The sequence below is a fragment of the Silurus aristotelis genome (genome assembly GCF_946808225.1).
Source record: "Silurus aristotelis genome assembly, chromosome: 1".
NCBI lineage: Eukaryota > Metazoa > Chordata > Actinopteri > Siluriformes > Siluridae > Silurus > Silurus aristotelis.
In genome coordinates this window covers 11,038,881-11,060,604 of record NC_139574.1, presented here as the reverse complement: position 1 = coordinate 11,060,604, position 21,724 = coordinate 11,038,881, and the positions used below count along the sequence as shown (strand labels likewise).

Sequence of the window (21,724 nt, the reverse complement as noted above, 5' to 3'; positions counted from 1 at the left end):
CATTTGTTTGTCAAATCAGCACCAAAATCAGCCATGATGCACACAATAAACCCTCTGTGGGCGACAAACGCAAAGGTGCGTTTCATGGCATTTTTTACCCATAACGCATAAAGAACTTAAATTACGTATTTCTTGATCGTACAGATAAGAGCAACACATCATTCGAATTTGTAAAGGATCTAATTTTATTCTTATACACTCATAACATATATATATATATATATATATATATATATATATATATATATATATATATATATATATATATATAAAGCTCATAAACTCTTTTAAATAAACCAATTCACATTGAGTACAAAAATTCTGTAATTATGTAATCCGCATGAAAATTATAAGAGGTACAGTTTATCCGGTATCACCTCATTAACCGTCCGTGTGGAAACATAGCAATCCTGTCCTGTCCTGATCATTTACGTAATTTAAAACACCATAATTACTTTAAAACGTTTACAAGAATATTTTGTTTTCTTGCGCTATGTTGAGTTTGGTTTCACAAATAATAAGCATACATTTGCGTAAATCTTTAACATTTGTCCACGACCATGTTGATTAGAGTATAACAAAATTGCAAAGTATCAATTTAATCAACATTTAGAATGGATACAAATCTGAGTTAACTCATGACAATCATTCCTTTGAAGGATGTTGGAGGTTCCTTGCAAGTCTGGAAATTGAGTTTTGGTCAGGATTAATGGTTTCCTTAATGCTGAGAAATACAGGCAGATCCTTCTGGGAGGCATCTGATTAGCTAAAGATTAATGCTACAGCAGGAAAACAACCCCAAGCATACAGCCAATGTCATTAAAAACTTGAAAAAAAACATTAAAAAATCTTTAGCATAGAGAAGAACAATGAATCCTGGAGATGGTGGTCTGTTTGGGGTTACATAAAGAGAGAAGGATTTGAGGCAGCCTACCTGCCGAATTCCTTCAAAAATTGTGTGCAAGTGTACCTAGAAGAATTGATGTTTTGAATGTAAAGGGTTGTTTTCATTATGTTAATTGATAAATAACTATGAACACTTCTATGTTTGAAAGCATTCTTAGTTGACAGCATTTTTTTGACACCTGACTAACACTTTTGCACAGTTCTGTATATGAGTGAATAAACTGATTTGTTATGACTGCACATTCACATTTCAGAGAATTAGTAAGAATTTTGGTAACTAAGTCCCATTATGTAAAAAGTATTTACTCAGGAATTAAACAGGTCTTTTTAATTTAAGGCTTATATAAATTCAGTAATTGAAATATAAAGAAACATATACATTAACACCAGTGGGAGCATCTTTTGCTTATGTAATCTACTGATTGATGTGTATTGTCATTTGCATGGTCACCAAAGTTCACTCAACAAAATCCAGATTTACTTGACGTTTTGAAAGGACAAGTGTTGTTCATTGAAATTAAAGGGTTCCTGCAGTAATAATAATCTTTGTGTAGCCTTCATAATGTTTGGGCCATGTGGCAAGAATATGTAGTGAAGTATTCGTTATAATAGAAAGATATAGCACCTGTGAATAAATAGACTCTGTAGATATTACATTCGGAGAATTAAGAGTGTATTATACGTCACTATGACAGCTTGCAATGATTACTGTGCTGTCATCCATAAGTAACACATCCCTACATGTAGACTCTATATGTCTCCATATCAAACAAACCTGGTGTATGTTGGTATCCCTGCTCATTTCTGCAAGAATTTGACTGATCCAATCATGCAATGACAGTGCAGCACACAAAACTTGCACATACAAGATGAAAGAAAATGGGATCTTGAAGACTATGACCCTGAAATGGTTGTTGGTGTCAGATGGGCTGGTTTGTAAGTTTCAGGAACTGCTGAGCTCCAAGGGTTTTCAATATGCAACAGCTCTCTCAGCTTCACACAACTAAGGAAAAACGTTATTTTTGACTGTGTGACTATGATCGCCTCAGATTCTTATTCTTGACTAATAGAACCAAAACCCAATGGGATCTTCTGCTCTTGTAGCTCATCTGCCATGATATTTAATGTAATGGACATTCTGGAAGGCTTTTCTGGGCAACACAGTCTATTTTCTGGGCAATTCGCTCTATACTGTTTACATTTTAGAGACTGTGTAATAGACATTGTGTAGACTAGGCGTATCCAGAAAGGACCAGGGTGGGTTTTTTTTTTTTACTATCACTCAGGATCCACACCTAATTAGTTGATCTCGGCTTTTAACAGACTATCAGGTGACTCCTATGTGGCTGGAATGAAAACCTGCACCCAACCGGTCCTTTCTGGATGCTATCATACATTCATAGACTGACTTTATGAATTGTAATAAGGGGTTTAATGCGAATTTGAGAGACCAGCGGTTAGTATATGTTTGTTTTTACATAAAAGGGGATTTCTAAAGCCAATATAAGTTTTTAATTTTCACAGTGTACCTTTTTGTGGTTTTTATAATGGCTTCTACACAAACCATTTGCCTCCCTTTAGAGCAGTAACTCTAACTGTGTATGCATGTGTTTGTGTGTTAGATGAGCATTCTACACTGATCCCCCATGTTGTGAACTAAACAATAATGTACACATAGTATTACTCTACTCTTTCACTGTCTACGTTAGCACCTGTATGAATTTCACAAGGTATTGCAGTCAGCAGACTCTGTGTTTTAGTTAACATATGAATAAAGTTTGAAGGCAATTCAACAAGTTTGCTGACTAATTCTTTACTTTTTCTTTATAGATGAAATATTATAAGAATTCATTAAACTGTTTCAGTGGAAATAAACCACTATCATCCTTCATCTAACATACTGGAACTGATCTATACCCTCACTGGTCTCTAACATCTGTACACCTGCTCATATATGCACTTATCCAATTAGCCAATCGGGTGACAGCAGCACAATGCATGAAAAAAGAAGTTTCAGAATTTGATTATCTCTTGGGATTTTCTTACTTATTACAGAAGTCTTAAAAGTGTGAAAGTTGCAAAAGAAAAGAACACATTCTGTAAGTGGTTGGTCTGCAATCTTTAGTAACTAAAATAAAAACTCTTTAAAATAGAGTTTGACTCAAAGTGGACTTAATGAACACATACTCACTCCAGCTCGTCAAATATGGACACGTTCGAAACGTCACTTTTTGACCCCGGGGTGCCCTTTGGCACAATTTTTCAACGTGCGGGAATTCACACAGTCTTCTATAGAACTCTGAACCGTAGCGTTGAAAATTGACGTGTTAGGTAAGCAGACTGCCTTGAGGTCATATTTATCTATTTCTCCAACTGATTTTTGTTCCCAGCTAACCCTAACCCGTTCTCACTAACCCTGACCCTAACCCTAACCCCAACGGGGTTACCCAGAGCGTCAAAATGTTACGGCAAAGGATCCTGGCGAACACGACCATATGTGACGAGTTGGGAGTCACATGAGTGCAACTATGGGTTGATTAATCAACCCATACTTTTTAAAATGAATACTGAATAAATGAAAAAATAAATAAAGTAAAATAAACATAACAATCCATGTAAAATAATACTGAACTTTGTTACAAAAAAAAAAAAAACAGTACTGAATAATGAAAATGTGCTAAATGAAATATAAATGAATAATTATATTAATAAATATTGAGGAAAATAAATGACGCATTCAAACTGGAACAAAAAAGTAACACTCCAAATAAATAAATACAGTTACATCCCAAATTATAAAAAAAAACACACTTCAAATAAACAGCACGTGGCATCAGTGATCGGCATCAGCCTATAACCGAGAAGCAATCAACTATCGGTGCCAATGAATCGGCAAAACCGATGAATCGGTCGAATCTTCTCTACAATCCAGGTGAGCAGAAAAGCATCTCGGAATGCACAACACATCAAACCCTGAGGTGGACGTGCTACAACAGCAGAGCTCTCAGCTCTCTTTTTAGTGAGTCTGTACCTCAGATTTCAGTTCTGGGCCGACAGGTGGATCCACCTTACAGCTCAATGTTTTGTGCATGTTGAGAATTCTTTCTGATCACCATTTCTTTTCAGAGAGATTGAGTTACTATCCTCCTCCTGACAACTCATAATTTTCTGACCATTCTTGTTTGACCTTTTTTTATTAAGGGACCTCTTGTGTGAATATCCTTGGAGGTCAGCTGTATCTGAAATACTAAAACCGGCCCATCTGGCTAGTGCCAACAAGCATGCCTCAGAGATCACACACTTTCTTCATTCTAATGATTACATGAAGCTCCATGAAGGTTTATTTTTTTTGCATTGTGCTGCTGCCACATGATCGCCTGATTAGATAATCACATGAATGTAAATGGGGAAAGTGGAGAGTTAGTGTCTGTATTTTCGCACTTGCAGAACAAGTTGAATCTAAACTCCACAAAATCCACAAGTTCTTGTTAAATCATAAAACATTAGTAAAGACACTTTGTGCCAGAGTCATTTCTTATATTCAGACTTAGAAGCTAAACCTCTTTCCATCTCCTTTAAACAGGAACTTTCCTCTACCATGGATTTGGCCTAAAACATGTTAAATGTTGTTATTTTTATCAGGTGACACTTGAAGGGTAAAATCATTTATTGTTATGTGCTTTTGAACTCTAAGCCCTGACTTTCAGGTGTAGTATGGATAATCTTCCTGTTTTATATCTCAGGTTGTAATTCTTAGGTTGATTGCGGCTGGTCAAATAAAACAAGTACAGAGTGAAGATTTGCATCTGTGACTATTGTTTTCACTTTGAAATGTAGAACATATCTCTTTCTCTAAGTGAGTCACCGGCAATGTGTCTTTTAATTAAAAACACTCTTGACGTGACCATTTTTATTAGAACAGATTGTATCCTGGTCCAATATTTAGTGGGTAACAAACCGGTTTAATGTTTATCTTCAGAGAAACACAGAGCGCGAGGCTTTATTTGGTCATAACAAAACCTGTTTATCCTAAATATAGCGAAGAATTCATGAGTGTGTATAACTAAATCCTTGAGTATCTGTAAAAATGTCAGATTTATTATATTTAACTTGAATTAATTATCAAGGGAAAATTTACTTTTAATGATGTCAAAGAACATGTGATTTGGGGCCTTCACAGAAAAATTCTCATGTGTTATGAGAGGAGCATCACAGATGTGTGTAATAATGAAGGCACCCATGACTTCAGTACCACTCACATTACATCCACTACATCACTTCGTTTTTTGGACATCTTTCCTGAACTGATGCCATATTGCTTTTTTTGCACTACATTTTGTTTACATTTTGGCTACTGTTCCAAAATGCACTGTCTTGTGTCATCTGTGCACTGTCTTGTGTCGTCTGTGCACTTTCTTGTGTCGTCTTTGCACTGGCTTGTGTCGTCTTTGCACTGTCTTGTGTCGTTTTTGCACTGGCTTGTGTCGTCTTTGCACTGTCTTGTGTCGTCTTTGCACTGGCTTGTGTCGTCTTTGCACTGTCTTGTGTCGTCTTTGCACTGGCTTGTGTCGTCTTTGCACTGTCTTGTGTCGTCTTTGCACTGTCATGTGTCGTCTTTGCACTGTCTTGTGTCGTCTGTGCACTGTCCTGAGATTGTTGTTTAATGTGGCATCAGGGTTCTGGAGGAACGTAGTTTCATTTCACTGTGTACTCCGTCAGCTATATATGGTTAAAATGACAATAAAAGCTTCTTGACTTGCATTTTTTTTATTTGCATTACTCTACTAAGGTATTTGTCACACTTTATATCTTTTTATATACATTTTATAAACTCTAAATTATGGAGAGGGTACAAATATATATTTTTTTACAAATATTGAATGTTAAAAGATAAATTGATGATGATGATGATGATGATGATGATCATTAAACATAATAAAGGTTCCTGGGTTTTGCATGCAAAAAGTGTATAACAGTCAAAGTCTCTTAGATGCTCAGCAAAACAATATAATTCCCTTATAAAACAGAATTGATGCCTGGAAATATAATGATGGGGAAAAAAAGCAGATGGTTTTCACATTAATTCAATTTAGTTTAACTTTTATTTCTATAGTGCTTTAAACAATAGACATTGTCCCAATGCAGCTTTACAGAAAAAAAATTATCATAATAAAAATATTACATATATAATTTTTTTAATTTACTAATTAATCAGATTGTCCCTAATGAGAAAACCAGTGGTGACAGTGACTAGGACAAATGACCTGAGATGGTACAGGAGGAGGAAGAAACTCTGTAAGAAGCCAGCTTCAAAAGGGAACCCATTGTCATCTGGGTGGCACAGAATGTACATTAATTATAGTTCTATCATTGTTGATGTTATTAAACTGTTCACTGAGAGACACTCAAGTGTAAAATTGTTCATTGTGACTGTAGTCCTAAACCACTGTAGCACCTGTTTCTATAAATGCCAGTCCAAATCCATCTTTAAGGTAAATAGAAATATTTGATATTATTATCTCAAGTCAGATTTATGGTATTCATTTTTTTTTTTTTTTTTGTAAAAGACTTAACACATGCACAGTGCTGTATGTCACACCGCCGCCAGTCTTATACATTTAGTCATGTTCTCTTTGGCCGATAGGTGGCGCTCCTCATCTTTTGGATGCTACACTATAAACTCAACATATATTTTTCAATGAATCAAAAATATTTGTAAAGGTTTTTAACCCAAATTATTGTATTAGTATATTCCCATTCAAAAACCACTTCATTAGTGTATTCTGACATACAAAACTCATTTTATTAACGTATTCCCACATCCAAAAATGATTTCATTATATTCTCATTGAAATATTTTCATTATTATATTCTCACTTAAAATCATTTCAGCAGTATATTCTTACATACAAAACTCATTTTATCAACGTATTCTCACATCACAAAAATCATTTTATTAGTATCTTCTCATTTAAAAATCATTTTATTAGTATGTTCTCATTTAAAAATCTCTTCATTAGTATATTTTCATTCAAAAATAATTTCATAAAAATAATTTCATTATTATATTCTCACATCTAAAAACCGTTTTATTAGTGTATTCCCACATCCAAAAATTATATATATATATAGTATATTCTCATCCAAAAATTCTTACAAAATTCAACAGATCACAAATCGACTCGAAATAGAGTTTGGTGAGTCGGTTCCTTGTTTAATGACTTGTGACTCGTGCTTGTGAAAAAAAAATAAAAATTTCACAAGCACGAACCTCTAGGATCTTTACCTTTTAATTTATTTCTATCATTTGTTTTATTTTAATTTTATTTTAATTTTTGGGGGCTGTATAATTCATAGAGTCGTGTGGCGTGATAATAATAATGAGTCTTGAATGGGGTTTGGGGGGTCAATTGATATTATTTACATTCTTATTATTTTTATGGACAGAGTGAAAGTATGACACTGTGAACATGAGCTAGTGTAAGGGGTCTTTAATCGAAACTTTATCCCACCCACACACGTGTATAATTCAGGAGTTATCATGTGAATCAAATGGAAGCAAAAAGAATCGAATCACTTAAACGACTTGCCTATAATTAGAATATATCAGATGTTTAGTGGTATATTTTTGATTATTTTTATTATTTATTTCTTTTTTTTTTGTGCTGATGTTGTTTTTTGTGCAAAAAACAAACAAACAAACAAAAAACAACCAGCAACTATGTTTTAAACAAAACTCAGCATTTCTCATTTATTCGTATTATTTAAAATAAAACAGTAAACAGTGTGTCTAAAACAGTGTTTTATTTACAGTGTAATTGAGTAACTGTCCTGACACACGCCTCATATTCAGTCCACTTGCAGTCCTACTTCTTTCATTATAATGAGAGGGCGGTGCCTATGAGTTTTAAGTCTTAAGATTGGCTGAGCTACCTGTCAATCACGTGTTGGCCCCGTTCAGTATTTTTATTAATGAGCGGCGCGCGTTGAAATGCAGAGGGATTTCTGATCCAGCTGTTTCCCACCCGCGTTTCACTTCTGAAACTCTGAGTCCATGAACCTCAAAAAAAAAAATCATAAAAAGCAATCGGGCGACTAAACTAGTCCTGTTTGAAACCTTTTTTCAGCTTTGACTTTGTGACTCTGGACTTGCAGCATTCAGGGACTACTAAAGAGCGCTGATTTCTTCTCAGACTTGAAACCATGATTTCTCCTGTCAACAGGTAATAAGGAGGAACTGGGAGTTGGTGTTCGCCCTTTCACACTGGCATTTCAGCAGCTCCGATATTCATCAGGCTGAGAGTGTGTGCTGCAGATGTGTGGAAGGATTTGGATCTCCTGAACAACAAACAAGAAAACGAGCAGAAGACTGGGTAGAAAAGTTTCTTCACGTGGAATCAGTGAAATTTCCAACACTGGAGTTAATGTGGTAGAAGAAGATCAGAAGGATGCACTCTGATCTTGTGCTTGATGACTGGACCTAAGCTCTGATGCAAAAATCTTTAGGAGGATATTATATATTATATATAATAATAATAATAATAATAATATAAAAAGATCTCAGAGGTGTGGGCAGTTTGATGAAGCAAAAGGTGAGGAAGATATGGCCTCTGAAATGGTATGCGGACTCATCTTCAGACTGCTTCTGCCAGTCTGCCTTGCTGCAGGTAACTTATTATTCATTCTGTAGGTTTAACTCTTTATTAATGCAAACACCTGATCCAAGAAATTCTGGACTTACTGTATGTACCATCAAATTTACACAAAGTAGATTCTTTTTAAACAGCAGGATTCAATTCAGTCATCATAGATCATAATATATCAGTGTTGATCCATTTGCTTTGGATGATTTTTACATCCGTTTCACATTTCCGTGACAAATTGAATTCGATTTTTTTATTTTTCAAAATCAGCTTCTTAGACATATACAGTATAAAACACTAGACCATGTTTAAATTAGTTAGATAATTGCTTTTATTGTCCAAAGAGTGGAAATTTGCTAAGCAATACAAACAAAAACATCACATAACGCCCAATATACAATACATACAACAATATACAAACTATACACATTGAAAAACGTACTTTTAAAATTAACACAAATCTGTCTAGTCTTACAAGTCTAGTAGAGCATAGTCTCGTATAGGCAGTTACTTCTGAAAATCTGGATACCTATTTTTTTTTTATTGTGTATTGAAGTTGAAAACATCGCACAGCTGTCATTTTTTTTGGCGTTTCAAGTGTTACAGCAGTTATCAGTGTCACATCCTTTTTCACTCCTAGCTCTGATCTGTGCGTAATATTTTCCTCGTCAACTTGAAATGTGACTTAATTGAACGTATGGGTGTTGTCCAAGCTTTTACTGCAGTAAGACGGAGCTACTAATAATACTACTTCATCTACTACTACTTTGACTAACAATAATAATAACTATAATAATTATTATTTTTATTGCTGTTATTATTGAAATGATAATTTTACAACAGACACTGTAATGAACTGACTAATCAGTTTGTTTTTGTTATCGTGGATATATATACATATATATATATATATATATATATATATATATATATATATATATATATATATCTGACTATCTGAATATATATATAACTTTTTATCATATTTTCTATATATATAATTATATATAATATATTTTTTTATTATTGGTAATATTGTTCTTATTTTTCAAATTTGTCTTTAAAAACTCAAGATGTTTCATATAGAATATTATAAACTCAAATAAATCATAATAAATAATAAACAATAAATAATCAAACAAACTGTAATAATACATATTTTGTTCTAAATATGGTATTTAATCATTTTCATAGAGCATCTATATAATCTGCGCTGGACATGTCTCCTAAAATAAGCTCATAATTTAAACACTGTTGTCCCTTAACTCAAGTGAGAATATATATATTTTTCCCCCACAATGCAATTTGATTATCTACATATTCAGTTTATTGTACTGCATAAGTTCACCTTATTCACTTCAATGCACAAATGGGCTTTTCACTCTTGTGTGCGTTGTGATCTGGAAGTCTTCTCGTGTGATATGGATAGACACGGCCTCAGCTGAATGTTTGCTTTCTATCCGCCGGGACAGACGGAGAACTTTAACCAGATTGTGGATCAGCTCGCGTGCTGGAGAGGTAGCGAGCCTTTAGCAGTGGCGTGAGACACTTTTCCAGCATATCGACACGTTTACTGTGTGTGTTCACTTGGTGCTTTGCCACCAAGATTCCTCTCTCTGTAATATTTAGTCATTTAGACGGCAACACGTTTCCTTTAATATAGCCCGGGGACTTCTTATAACTGGGCTATAAAAAATTCCATGTGTACCTGCTTCCTATAAACACATAAATCTGAAAAAAACACAGGATGTTTAGGCACACAACAAACAAACTTGCAGTTACCAAGGTGTATAGTATGTCTGGAAGTAATATATGACATGCTGTGTACAATCTGACGTTGCAGTGTGGAACTAGAACTTTAGTTAGACACTTTCAGCTTTGAGAGTCATTGTCATAGAGCTGCTGCTGAGAAGACAAAGACTCTTTCAGACATTTTCTTGACTAATGAGTCACAGAAAACTTTGCATGTGTTTCTCAGTAGGTTTTTGGGAAGTTTCGATTTTGTGGTAGTGGCCAAAAGTGAGAAAACATCTTCCTTTGTGTCAAAACACATCAACTTGCAATGAAAACTGTTGTTTAATGGTGAAATGTCATGAAATAATTTTAAGTAAAATCCTCTTAAATGATAATATCTAGTAGGAAATATGTAGGTATAAGCAAATTAAGAAATGCTTGTGACTTTTAATAATATTGGGGGGAATAAAATGGGATTTGGAACACTCTCATTAGGCACATACATAAGATTTGACTTACTGTGTAATATCAAGCTAGGGCATGTCTAGTCCTAAATAAAGCGTTCATTTAGAGCCCCATTATCTAAGTGAATGAAGACAGTTTTTAAATACAAGGATTTTTGTGTTAGATAGGACATTTATTTAGCTGCCTAGAGTGTCTTAAATGTAATATAATATTAAAAACAATTATATATTCATTGTTGAATATCTACATATTAATTAACAATAGAAAGCTAATTATAATATCGCAATGATATTTTTTGATTTATGTCAAAACGAGGTCTGGAGCCAAAGCGTCCCTCTGACGTCATGGTCTTCAATGCACTGTTCTGTATCAGCATGCAGGCAAAAACAAAGGGTTTTTATTCACCCTCTTCATTGTTTGAATGCGTGGCTTTGCAGATCTTTTGGCAGCAGAAGAAACTGTGCTTTTCTGTGTCCAGATCCTGCAAACTGTCCCCTTGACATCTGCAGTGCATGCCTCATGAGTTTTCAATCAAAAAGGCTTGTTTTTGCAGACACACGCCAGGCCTGGGCTTTTTAAACCTCCTACAGTCGAGAGTTACAATCGAGGTTCAGAGTTTCCCGCAAGCCAAACGCCCTGGAAGGCCTCATTTACAATAGCCACAATGACTGTTTATCTCTGCTGGTAGCTGGGTCAGGGCAGATCAAAGAGTTTACCGACCGATACTGGAAGATCCGATATCGGCCAGAGATATATATATATTTTCTTCTCAGTTCCACATTCTGAAAGTTATTCAGCTGTTTTAAGGAGCTGATTTCTAAATGCAGCTACTTTTGGTTCGAGATCAGTTGTAAGAGTGATATTGTCTTGGCAGTAATCATCATTTTTCACTGAAATTTGTGACTGAATGCAAGTAAAGGTGTTTTAATACTCCTTTTCAAAATAATTAGCAAAGAGTTCTGTGACTAGTCCCCAGCTTACTGACCGCTTCCACACTCCTTTTATTAACTCCAGCCCCAGACATCAGATGAATAATATAAGCTAGTAAGAAGGGGACCAGTTGTATGAGCCATTCTTTAAACATATGTGTCCTTCGGTGTGTTCCTCTTGTGTGGGATTAAAACCTAGATAAGCCTCATTTGGCTACTACTTAAGTATTCCATTGCAGTTTTGTTTATGCTGAATCAGGCTGTATGAAGAGATTGTAAATTTCCTTGAAACCTCGGTTTGTAAGTTGCGCAAGGTGCACATTGACAGCATGATTATATTTACACAGTGAAGAGTAAATCTTTTCAGGTTTCATGGAAGGAAGGATTTATGTTTTTTTTTTTTTTTTACTTTGGATATGAATGAACGAGCCAGATCTTGAGAAGCAATCTGTCATTAAAAGTGAGTCGATAAACAATCTGACTGCAGAGACTTGGACTGATGAGATAAGCTCGTTGTAATTTTAAACTGTCAGATTTCTTGCTAATTTGTAGTGCTGGTGTAAATCTATTTTGGAAAGCAAATGAAGCTTCAGTTAAAAAGAAAGAAATTCAGTAAACATTATCCGTAGAAGAAAATGTTACTTGTTTACATAGAATTTGGTGTTGTCTATAAATAAATCAGCGAGCAAGTGTTTAGTCCAAATACCATCCCATGTACACATTCAGTCATCATTAGTCTGACCGGAAAGGGTCACAGTTAACATTCTCACATGACCTAATGTTTATTGAGGGTAGATGTCTTCTGACTTTATGCCCTCAGACGCAAAATAGTTTTCTGGCAAAAAAAAAAAAAAGAATTTGGAAAAAAGGAAATGAATGTTAAAAACAACTGGACTGAATCAGTAAAAAAATAAGTAAAACCAAAAATATTAAAGTATTTGTATATGAATTTATATTCTGAATCCATGTGTAAAACACTCAGGCATATGCAATTCATCAACATGAGAATTGAGTGAGTCTTGACTTGCTGATAACGGCTGTGTCTCGTTAAACTGCAGGACAATCACAGACTACGCGCCGTTTCTTTCTGTCTGACTAAGCAGGCCCTCGGGAAAAAAGTCTGTAAAGCTCTCTCGGTGTGTTCCAGCTCGAATCATTTGAGTCGAAAGTCTGTATCAGTTGTTGGGGTTTAAACTTGCCATTCACTATGTGTTTAAGAAGTGATTACGAGGCACAGGAAAGTGACAAAGCTTGTAATTATATTTGGGGCTACATATATGGCAGAAGGGAGTGATATTGTTATTTGTGGTAAAAGTAGGGAGCAGGTTGAGAAGAGCCTGGAGAGGTGGAGGAACGTGCTGAAGAGAAGGGGAATGAAAGTCAGTAGGAGTAAGACAGTGTACATGTGTGTGAATGAGAGGGAGGGCAGTGAAGTGGTGCAGTTGCAGGGAGAAGAGGTGGAGAAGGTGGAGGAGTTTATGTACCTGGGTTCAAGAGTGCAAAGTAACGGAGAGTGTGTTAGAGAAGTGGAGAAAAGAGTGCAGGCAGGGTGGAGTGGGTGGAGAAGAGTGGCAGGAGTAATTTGTGATAGAAGAATATCTGCATAAGTGAAAGGGAAAGTTTATAGGACTGTGGTGAGACCTGCGATGTTGTATGGATTAGAGACAGTGCCATTGAGTAAAAGACATTAGGTGGAGCTGGAGGTAGCAGAGCTGAAGATGTTGAGGTTTTCATTGGCAGTGACGACGATGGACAGGATTAGAAACAAGTTTATTAGAGGGACAGCGCATGTAGGACGTTTAGGAGACAAGGTGAGGGAGGCGAGATTGAGATGGTTTGGACATGTGCAGATGAGGGACATGGGGTATATCAGTAGGAGAATGCTGAGGATAGAGCCACCAGGAAGGAGGAAAAAAGGAAGACCAAGGAGGAGGTTTATGGATGTGGTGAGAGAAGACATGCAGGTAGTTGGTGTGAAAGAGGCAGATGTAGAGGACAGGGGGGTATGGAGACAGATGATCCGCTGTGGTGACCCTTAATGGTGGAAGCCAAGAGAAGAGGAAGAAGAATATATGGCAGAAGGGAGTGCAATTATCGACAGGCAGGGTTTATTAAGTTAAAGTGCAAAACATTTACAAAATATAATCTTCCTATTTCATTGGGTCCCATTATATTGACCAGCATGAATTTATTTTTGTGTGTTAGGGTCATGTAAAAGCTGTGATTCATTAAATCTGATGTGGAACAGCTGACATTAGTCAGGATTCGTAAACATTTTCTCGACCCTTTGGGAAAACCAGAATTACACAAAGACCAGGTTTATGATAAACTATTCAGCCATTTCATACACTCGCGGAGGTAACGTTCTAAGACGAAAATTTGCAAATGTTGGACGCATCCCCTATAGTACCTTAGTGAATTTATCTAGACCAGGGGTGCCCAATACGCCGATCGTGACCTACCAGTCGATCGCAAAGGTAGTGTGGGTAGATCGCATGACATAAAAAAAAAAAGCTATTTATTTATGCGTTTTTATAGTAGGTTGACTTGGTCATTTTATAAGTAGCTTGCATGCTGAAAAAGTGTGTGCACCCCTGATCAAGACATTCTCACGTTAATACAATAATGTGTTTTTAAAAGAAAATTGTTAGTGAAAAAATAGTTGAAAATGTTACTTCTAACGTTCCTGAACATTCGGTCCCGTTGCGGATTCCTGCAAATGATCGGTGGTTGACTGTAATATGTTCCAGTGTTTTGTTTTAGGAGACTCTGTAATAATTGTCCTTTACTTTATATTGTAAACCCTGAATCAATACATCTTCAAACGACAGTCGCGATAAGTCCAGGGTCCAGCATATTTGGCATAAATCAGATTTTGATCACCTGTGTGTTCCTTCTCAGTGTTGCTTTTTTCCCCCTCACTTCATAATGGCACTATTCATTCGATTTTATCTGAACTGTTTCCTGTCTTTAATCTGACAGGTCAGTCTTTGAAATACACTCAGTCACCTGAAAGCACCTTTTGTGTGTACAAGTCCTGCCACCCTAAATCTTTTTTTTTCCCTCTCTCGCCACAGCAATTAAAGAGAGGCATCGAGTAACAGGCTTGCTGTATATAACACCTCCGAGAGCTCTTATTCGAGACGAGAAAATGGGTTGCAATTGCTGTTTTGCAGTTGTTACAAAAATTGACTGCAGATGTTTTTTTTTCTTTACTTTAGTTTGTTGCTTGAACTTGCATATTTAAGGATATATAATCACTTTAGGGACATATAATATAGACAAAAGGATTTAGGATTCTAATGTTGCGCACCACAGTTACTTTTACTTGCATTTCATTTACAAATGAATTTGGTTCAAATGAATCATTTCTCTGGTATGCAAAAGTAGTGAAACGATGTCACATGTTAAAGGGTTCATTTGCATAAATCAAGTCTCAGCAGTAAATCAATTACAAGGCTAACACTGTGATTTATAAACAGCATATTGTGCACTCTGCAGCGTTTAATGCAGCGCTGCGAAATTTAGATGCTGTTGATTAATTTTCTATAACTTTTTTATAACATCATTTTCTATACTTGACTAGTTCTGGCTGGAATTTAGATCACAAGATGATATTAGTTTGTTTGACATTATACTGATCATTGTAATCAACAACCCACTGATTTGTATGATGCGTTCAGCATAATTAAAAATAATATTAACCAGTGTATAACAATGTGTTAAACAAAAACAAATTTCTAATTTAAAATAAGGATCATTTATAATAGTTCACATGGTGAAGGGTTGTGTTGAGAGACATTTCTTTGATTTTTCATTTTATATAATGATTTCAGTCAGTGCTTTGTCATGGTTAGTAAGTTTTCCACAACTGGAAAGTCTTTAGGAGACCTGACTTTCTTGCTAACAGTACTTATTGGCATTTTAATTCAAGAGGGAACTGATGATTTGTGCTATAATTTGTTTCATTGTCATTATGCATCTTTACACATAAAAATAACTATAGATAAACTATATTGACAAAAGTATTGGGACTTTTCCCAATTGGGTTCTCCTACAAACTGTTACCACAAAATTGTAGGTACACAATTGTAAAGAATATTTTTTAGACAATGCCCCTGTGCACAAAACCAGCTCCATAAAAATATGCTTTACATGGGTTGGAGTGGAAGATTTGAGTGGCCAGCTATAGAGATAGGACTTCGACCCCAATGAACACCTTCGGGATGAGCTAGAACAGTGACTGCACCCCGGGCCCCCTCACCCTACATCAGTACCTGACTTTACACTTTTGTGGCTGAATGAGCACAAATCTCTACAATTATAATTCTAGTGGAACATCTTCCCAGAAGAGTGGAGGTTATTATAACAGCAAATGGGGACAAAATCTGAAATGGGATGTTCCATAAGCACATATGAATCTCATGGGCAGGTGTCTTTTTTGTTTATATAGCTAATGTGTTTAGTTATTAATTATAATCATTGTCAAACTACTGTCATAAAAAGGAAACCAAACACTTTAAAATTATTATTTTTTGTATCCAGATTTATATTCCTTACATAAAATCCGAGGGGAACCCACAGTTGAAGCTGTTACAGAATCCCCCCTCCTACGAACACCTCCTGGTGTTTTTCTACTAGTGCAGTCCCTGGTCCTGGGAGCTGGCTGGTAAGGGTGGTTTTAGAGAAACTCCTCTGCGAGGGATGGGTTCTGAATGCTCTCCCTGCTGACCCAGCATTGTTCCTCTGGGCCATATCCTTTATAGTCTACAAGGTTTTGGAGTTGTGGGAGTGGGAGGGGCTCCAGTAGGCCATATGGTAACTGGCGTGGGGTTCGTACTTGGACATATTTCTATACGGCTGCCAGGAGTGATGGTCATTAGAATGCGTTCTGATTTAGGTCAGTAGTTCGGTTAATCCCTGGGTGCCCCAGGCTCAAAGATGTGTGAACACACTTCAGGCCTCATTGCTGCGGCTCAGCAGGGATATATTGTAGTCCGGTGGGTAGTTTGGTGGAGGAGGTTCATTATGGGCAAGATCGGTTCTGGCAGGAGTGGTTTCTCAATGGGGTCACGGTCGATCAATGGGGTGACATTGAAATTACACCTTGTAAAAAACACTGCCGACCAGGCTTGGTGTGGATTCTGTCTTTTGGCTCTTTTGGCTCCTTTGTACTCGAGGTTGCGGTGGTCGCTGATTACTTGAAAGGGGTGTTAGGATCTCTTGAACCAGTGCCTCCATTCCTCTAGTGCTTCTTTGGTAGATAGTAACTCTTTGACTCCCTACATCATACTTACTTTCAGTGGAGGTCAACTTCCCTGAGTAATATGCACATGGAAACAGTTTCCTGGGGTTACCGTGTCTTTGAGAAAGTATGCCCTCGGTTTCACAATTGGAGGTGTCAACTTCATCCACAAAAAGGGCGTTGGGGTCTGGGTGTCGCAGAATCTAAACCGCGGTATATCAGAGTTTTAAGTCCTTAAAAGCCCTCTGCGCATCCGCTGACCACTGCTGTTAGGTTTTCCCCGCAGTAGTGCCGTGAGCGGGGCTGCTATCATGCTGTAATGCCAATACAGTGCGCACATGTTGAACATGGAGGTTGAATGTCGGGGAGTATACCAAGCTGCAGTCGATGTATAAGGCAACTTGACCCAGACGTGTTCAGAATTCAGTTAGAGGTCCCCTCTGGTGAAGCGGAGGGGGAACTGCAGTTGAAGCTGTTACAAGCAGATGTTGGAAGCAGGTTTTTGCAGCTGGCTGCGATTTTGGAATATGGGTGTATGCATGTGTGTATGCATGCGTGTGTGTGTGTGTTTTAAAGCTGTCCTTTGTTTTGCTGTTGACTGTATGGAACAGCTATGAGCCGTGTGTGTGTGTGTGTGTGTGTGTGTGTGTGTGTGTGTGTGTGTGTGTGTGTGTGTGTGTGTGTGTGTGTGTGTGTGTGTGTGTGTGTGTGTTTTTGTAAGACGTGTTATGTGATGAGTGGACTCTGAAGGTTAATATAATAAGGATGTTGCATTATGGGGCAAAATACGAGTGATTGGTTTTCTGAAATGCTTGTTGCAGTCATGTGAGCATTATTATATTATTTAGTAAGTATGGCTGGGGTTATTTAAATTGTCAGGTTGAATATATGGACTTTAAAAGAGAGATTTGTTTTGAGTGATGAGTTTCCTGTTGTGTTTTATTCTGTCAATATGAGCTTAAATGCCTCCCAAAACACAACCTTTTGACTTGAAGCATAGCATACTGTTATTAAAGCAAGTAGAGCAAGAAGGTTTACATATGTCAGATATGTACTTTGTCATCACTAAGCTGGAATTTAATAAACATAAAAAAAGTTTATTTTCTTCTACAATAACAGCATTTGAACTCTTTATACACTACATAGACAAATGTTGGTGGACACCTGACCATAAGATCTGTATGTACTTTTCGAACATTCCATTCCACATTAGTCTCTGTTTGATGTTATAGATTTTGGAGTTTGCTTGTTTAGATTTGTGCTCATTTAGGCACAAGGGCATTCGTAAAATCAGGTACTGATATTGGGTGAGGAGGCCTGGGGTGCAGTCAGCATTCCAGATATTTCCAGAGTTGTTCAATAAGGGTGTGGTCAGAGCTCCATAACCTGCCACTCTAAGATTCTCCACTTCAACTCATGTAATCCATATCTTCATGGAGGGTGCTTTGTGCAAAGGGACATTTTCATGCAGGGTTGGGTCTCCTAGTTTAGGTGAAGGGAAAATTTTATTTAAATGCATCTAAAGACATCCTATAGAATTGTATGGGTTCAACTTTGTGGTATGGGGAAGAACCACATACAGTATATGGCAGGAAAAGTCATGTCAAGTCAAGTCAAGTCAAGTTTATTTGTATAGCGCTTTTCACAACAGACATTGTCTCAAAGCAGCTTTACAGAAAACAACAGTGAAGGTGAATGGTGTGCGTTTGTCCCTGATGAGCAGCCGTGGCGACAGTGGCAAGGAAAAACTCCCTTAGATGATATGAGGAAGAAACCTTGAGAGGAACCAGACTCAAAGGGGAACCCATCCTCATATGGGTGACATCAAGAGTTTGGTCATAAATCTTTCAACAATACAGAACAATTTGTGATCATCATAGATCCAGCATCAGCTTCTCCATGCCAGGGCCTTTAAACACTCGGCATCTACTTCTCCATGATCATCCATAGGTCCATAATCTTCACGAGGTGGGACGTGACTGGAGCTGGCCAAACCTCAGGATGCCTCGGGATGGGGAGAAAAAGAGAAGCAGTGGAGAGGAATTAGCGTAGCTGCTGTTCATGATATTAACAGCACAAGTTGATAATGTGCATGTAATCATATATTCTGGAGCACAAGGTTGTGATGTGATGTGTGTGATGTGTGTTATGTGTAGGCTTTGCTAAAAAGATATGTTTTTAATCTACACTTAAACTGGGAGAGTGTATCTGAACCCCGAACACTGTCAGGAAGACTATTCCAGAGTTTAGGAGCTAAATGTGAAAATGCTCTACCACCTTTAGTGGACTTTGCTATTCTAGGAACTACTAGAAGCCCAGAGTTTTGAGATCTCAGGGAGCATGACGGATTGTAGCGTGTTAAAAACTGGATAGATACATGGGAGCCAAACCATTTAGTGCTTTATAAGTGAGTAGCAGTAGTTTGTAGTCTATTCGAAACTTAATAGGAAGCCAATGTAGGGACGATAAGATTGGGGTTATATAATCGTATTTTCTTGACCTAGTAAGAACTCTTGCTGCGGCATTCTGAACTAACTGAAGCTTGTTTATTAATGATGCAGGACATCCACCTAGTATGTATATGTATATACATATACATGTATATTGTAAAAAGCAGGGGTCCTAGAACTGACCTCTGTGGCACGCCATAATTTACTAGCATTATCCTGGATAGCTCTCCATTTAAATCTACGAAATGGTAACGATTGGACAGGTAGGATTTAAACCAGCTTAATGCCTGTCCCTGAATACCGATGTAATTCTGTAAGCGATCGAGGAGAAGATCATGATCTATAGTGTCGAACGCAGCACTAAGATCTAGTAAAACTAATAGGGAGATGTAGCCTTGGTCTGAAGCTAAAAACAGGTCATTAGTGATTTTAACTAGAGCAGTTTCTGTGCTATGATGGGGCCTAAAACCTGACTGAAACTCTTCAAAGATATTGTTCTCCTGCAAGTGGTTACATAACTGGGCAGCGACAATCTTTTCTAAAATCTTAGACATAAATGGGAGATTTGAAATTGGTCTGTAATTCGATAGCGTGTTTGGATCCAGATTAGGTTTTTTAATGAGGGGCTTAATAACTGCTAACTTGAGGGATTTAGGGACATGACCTAACGATAGTGAGGAGTTAATAATATTGAGAAGAGGCTCACCAGCTGTATATAACACTTCCTTCAGTAGTTTAGTGGGAATTGGATCTAACTGACATGTTGTTGATTTAGCTTTCATAATAGCATCATACAGCTCTTCCTGTCCTATACATGTGTCATGTGTCCCAGTACATTTGTCCATACAGTAAAGCAAATTTAATGCTTTGGAACAGCCATGAGACGAGTTAGATTTTGTTATTATTTAAAGCAGCTGTAAGGAAACTTCCTTTCCTTTTTCCAGCTTCTCTTTTTTCATTTTCTTAAAATGAATAAGACAAGAAAGATCAAAGCTTACCAAGAAATCAGTAAGTTAAAGTGTTCCTGTTATTGAAATCTGATCCTTTGGCTGAAAAAATAGTGCATGTACCGACACAAGAGACTCATTTCACTGATGGTAAATAAATGTCTTAAAGAGATATTCAGCATGTAGCAATGCATTTAAAATCTATTTAACATGTGAAGAATCCATCATAAACGTTTTTTATGAATGAAGGATAAATTACTTGAAGAAGCAAATAAACATTTGAAATAGATTCATCATTACAGGCAGAAAATTAATCCGCACACACAGATTTAAGAAGACAACAGTGATGTGGTATAATGCAAAATATATTTGTTATTAGAGCAGAAGTGATAAAAAAAAAAATATTGCAATGCAAAAGAGGCTGCACAAATGTCAAAACCTAGATTCTGTCGATAGTTAGTCAATAAATAATTCAAGTTCACATAACAAACACTTTTTCTAAGAGTGTAGGCATATAGTGTCTATGCTCAGCTATAAAGAGGTCACATTTTAATAACTAGTAAGTACATTAAATGCTGATGTGTTCTAGGATATTAATTAGTTCTACACCCTGTTCTGGAATGTTTTATACACTGAAGGATCAGCACCTCTGCCTCGGATGAGTCATGTGTTAATACTGACCTTCTTTGACTTTGGGCTCAGTTTAAAATGAATCAAGACAGAAGTTGAACATTTTACAATGTACATGATTGTAAGGAAAAGATTTAGTTAGCTTTCCTCAGAGATTTCACATTGTTCATTCAAAGTTTGAATAACAATCGTTTTTTCTTTACCTTTGAGAATGACTGTTCAAGCAGTTATTTGAGTAAAGGAACTGGGAGTGAGTGTCTTTGCTGGTTCTCACACACACACACACACACACACACACACACACACACACACACACACACACACACACACACGCAGACCGTTCCTGCCTCTCACTCTCAACCTCCTATAAATTCAAAAGCATCATTGAACTGACACGTTTATGTGTAACATTAATATTTTCTTTTGTAAAAAAAAATTTTGTATTTCCTAATAATTTTTGGACATATTTAGTCATCTTTGGTATTGTTTCAATGTAAACACCAGCATATTTAGCTTGGATGTGAACATCCACATCAGGAATGTTGGCATGTTCCGAGCCAGCTAACCAAATAGAGCATTTTAACCGCAAAGTCCAGTTTAATATATGTGTATATTTTCAGGTAAGCATGTTTGAATTTGTTTTGTGTTTCTGTCTTCTGCCTAACTGAATGGTATAATTGGTTTGTGGCTTAGGCTTGGTATTTGATGCCTCAGCCCGATGACGTGCTTTTATGCAGTACATGTGCTATAAAAACACAAAATAGGTAAAAGCATG

The 21,724-nt window shown here is 36.7% G+C and overlaps 1 protein-coding gene across 3 annotated transcripts in view; it reads left to right on the top strand.

The window, feature by feature from the left end:
• The first annotated feature begins 7,924 nt into the window (after window positions 1–7,924).
• piezo2a (piezo-type mechanosensitive ion channel component 2a) overlaps window positions 7,925–21,724 on the top strand; it is a 153,855-nt gene continuing 140,055 nt past the window's right edge. For all 3 annotated transcript variants that reach the window (XM_083543206.1, XM_083543207.1, XM_083543205.1), the window contains exon 1: window positions 7,925–8,573. In XM_083543206.1, the coding sequence (XP_083399332.1) occupies window positions 8,510–8,573 (64 nt within the window). In that variant the 5' untranslated portion in view covers window positions 7,925–8,509. The remainder of the gene's footprint in view (window positions 8,574–21,724) is intronic.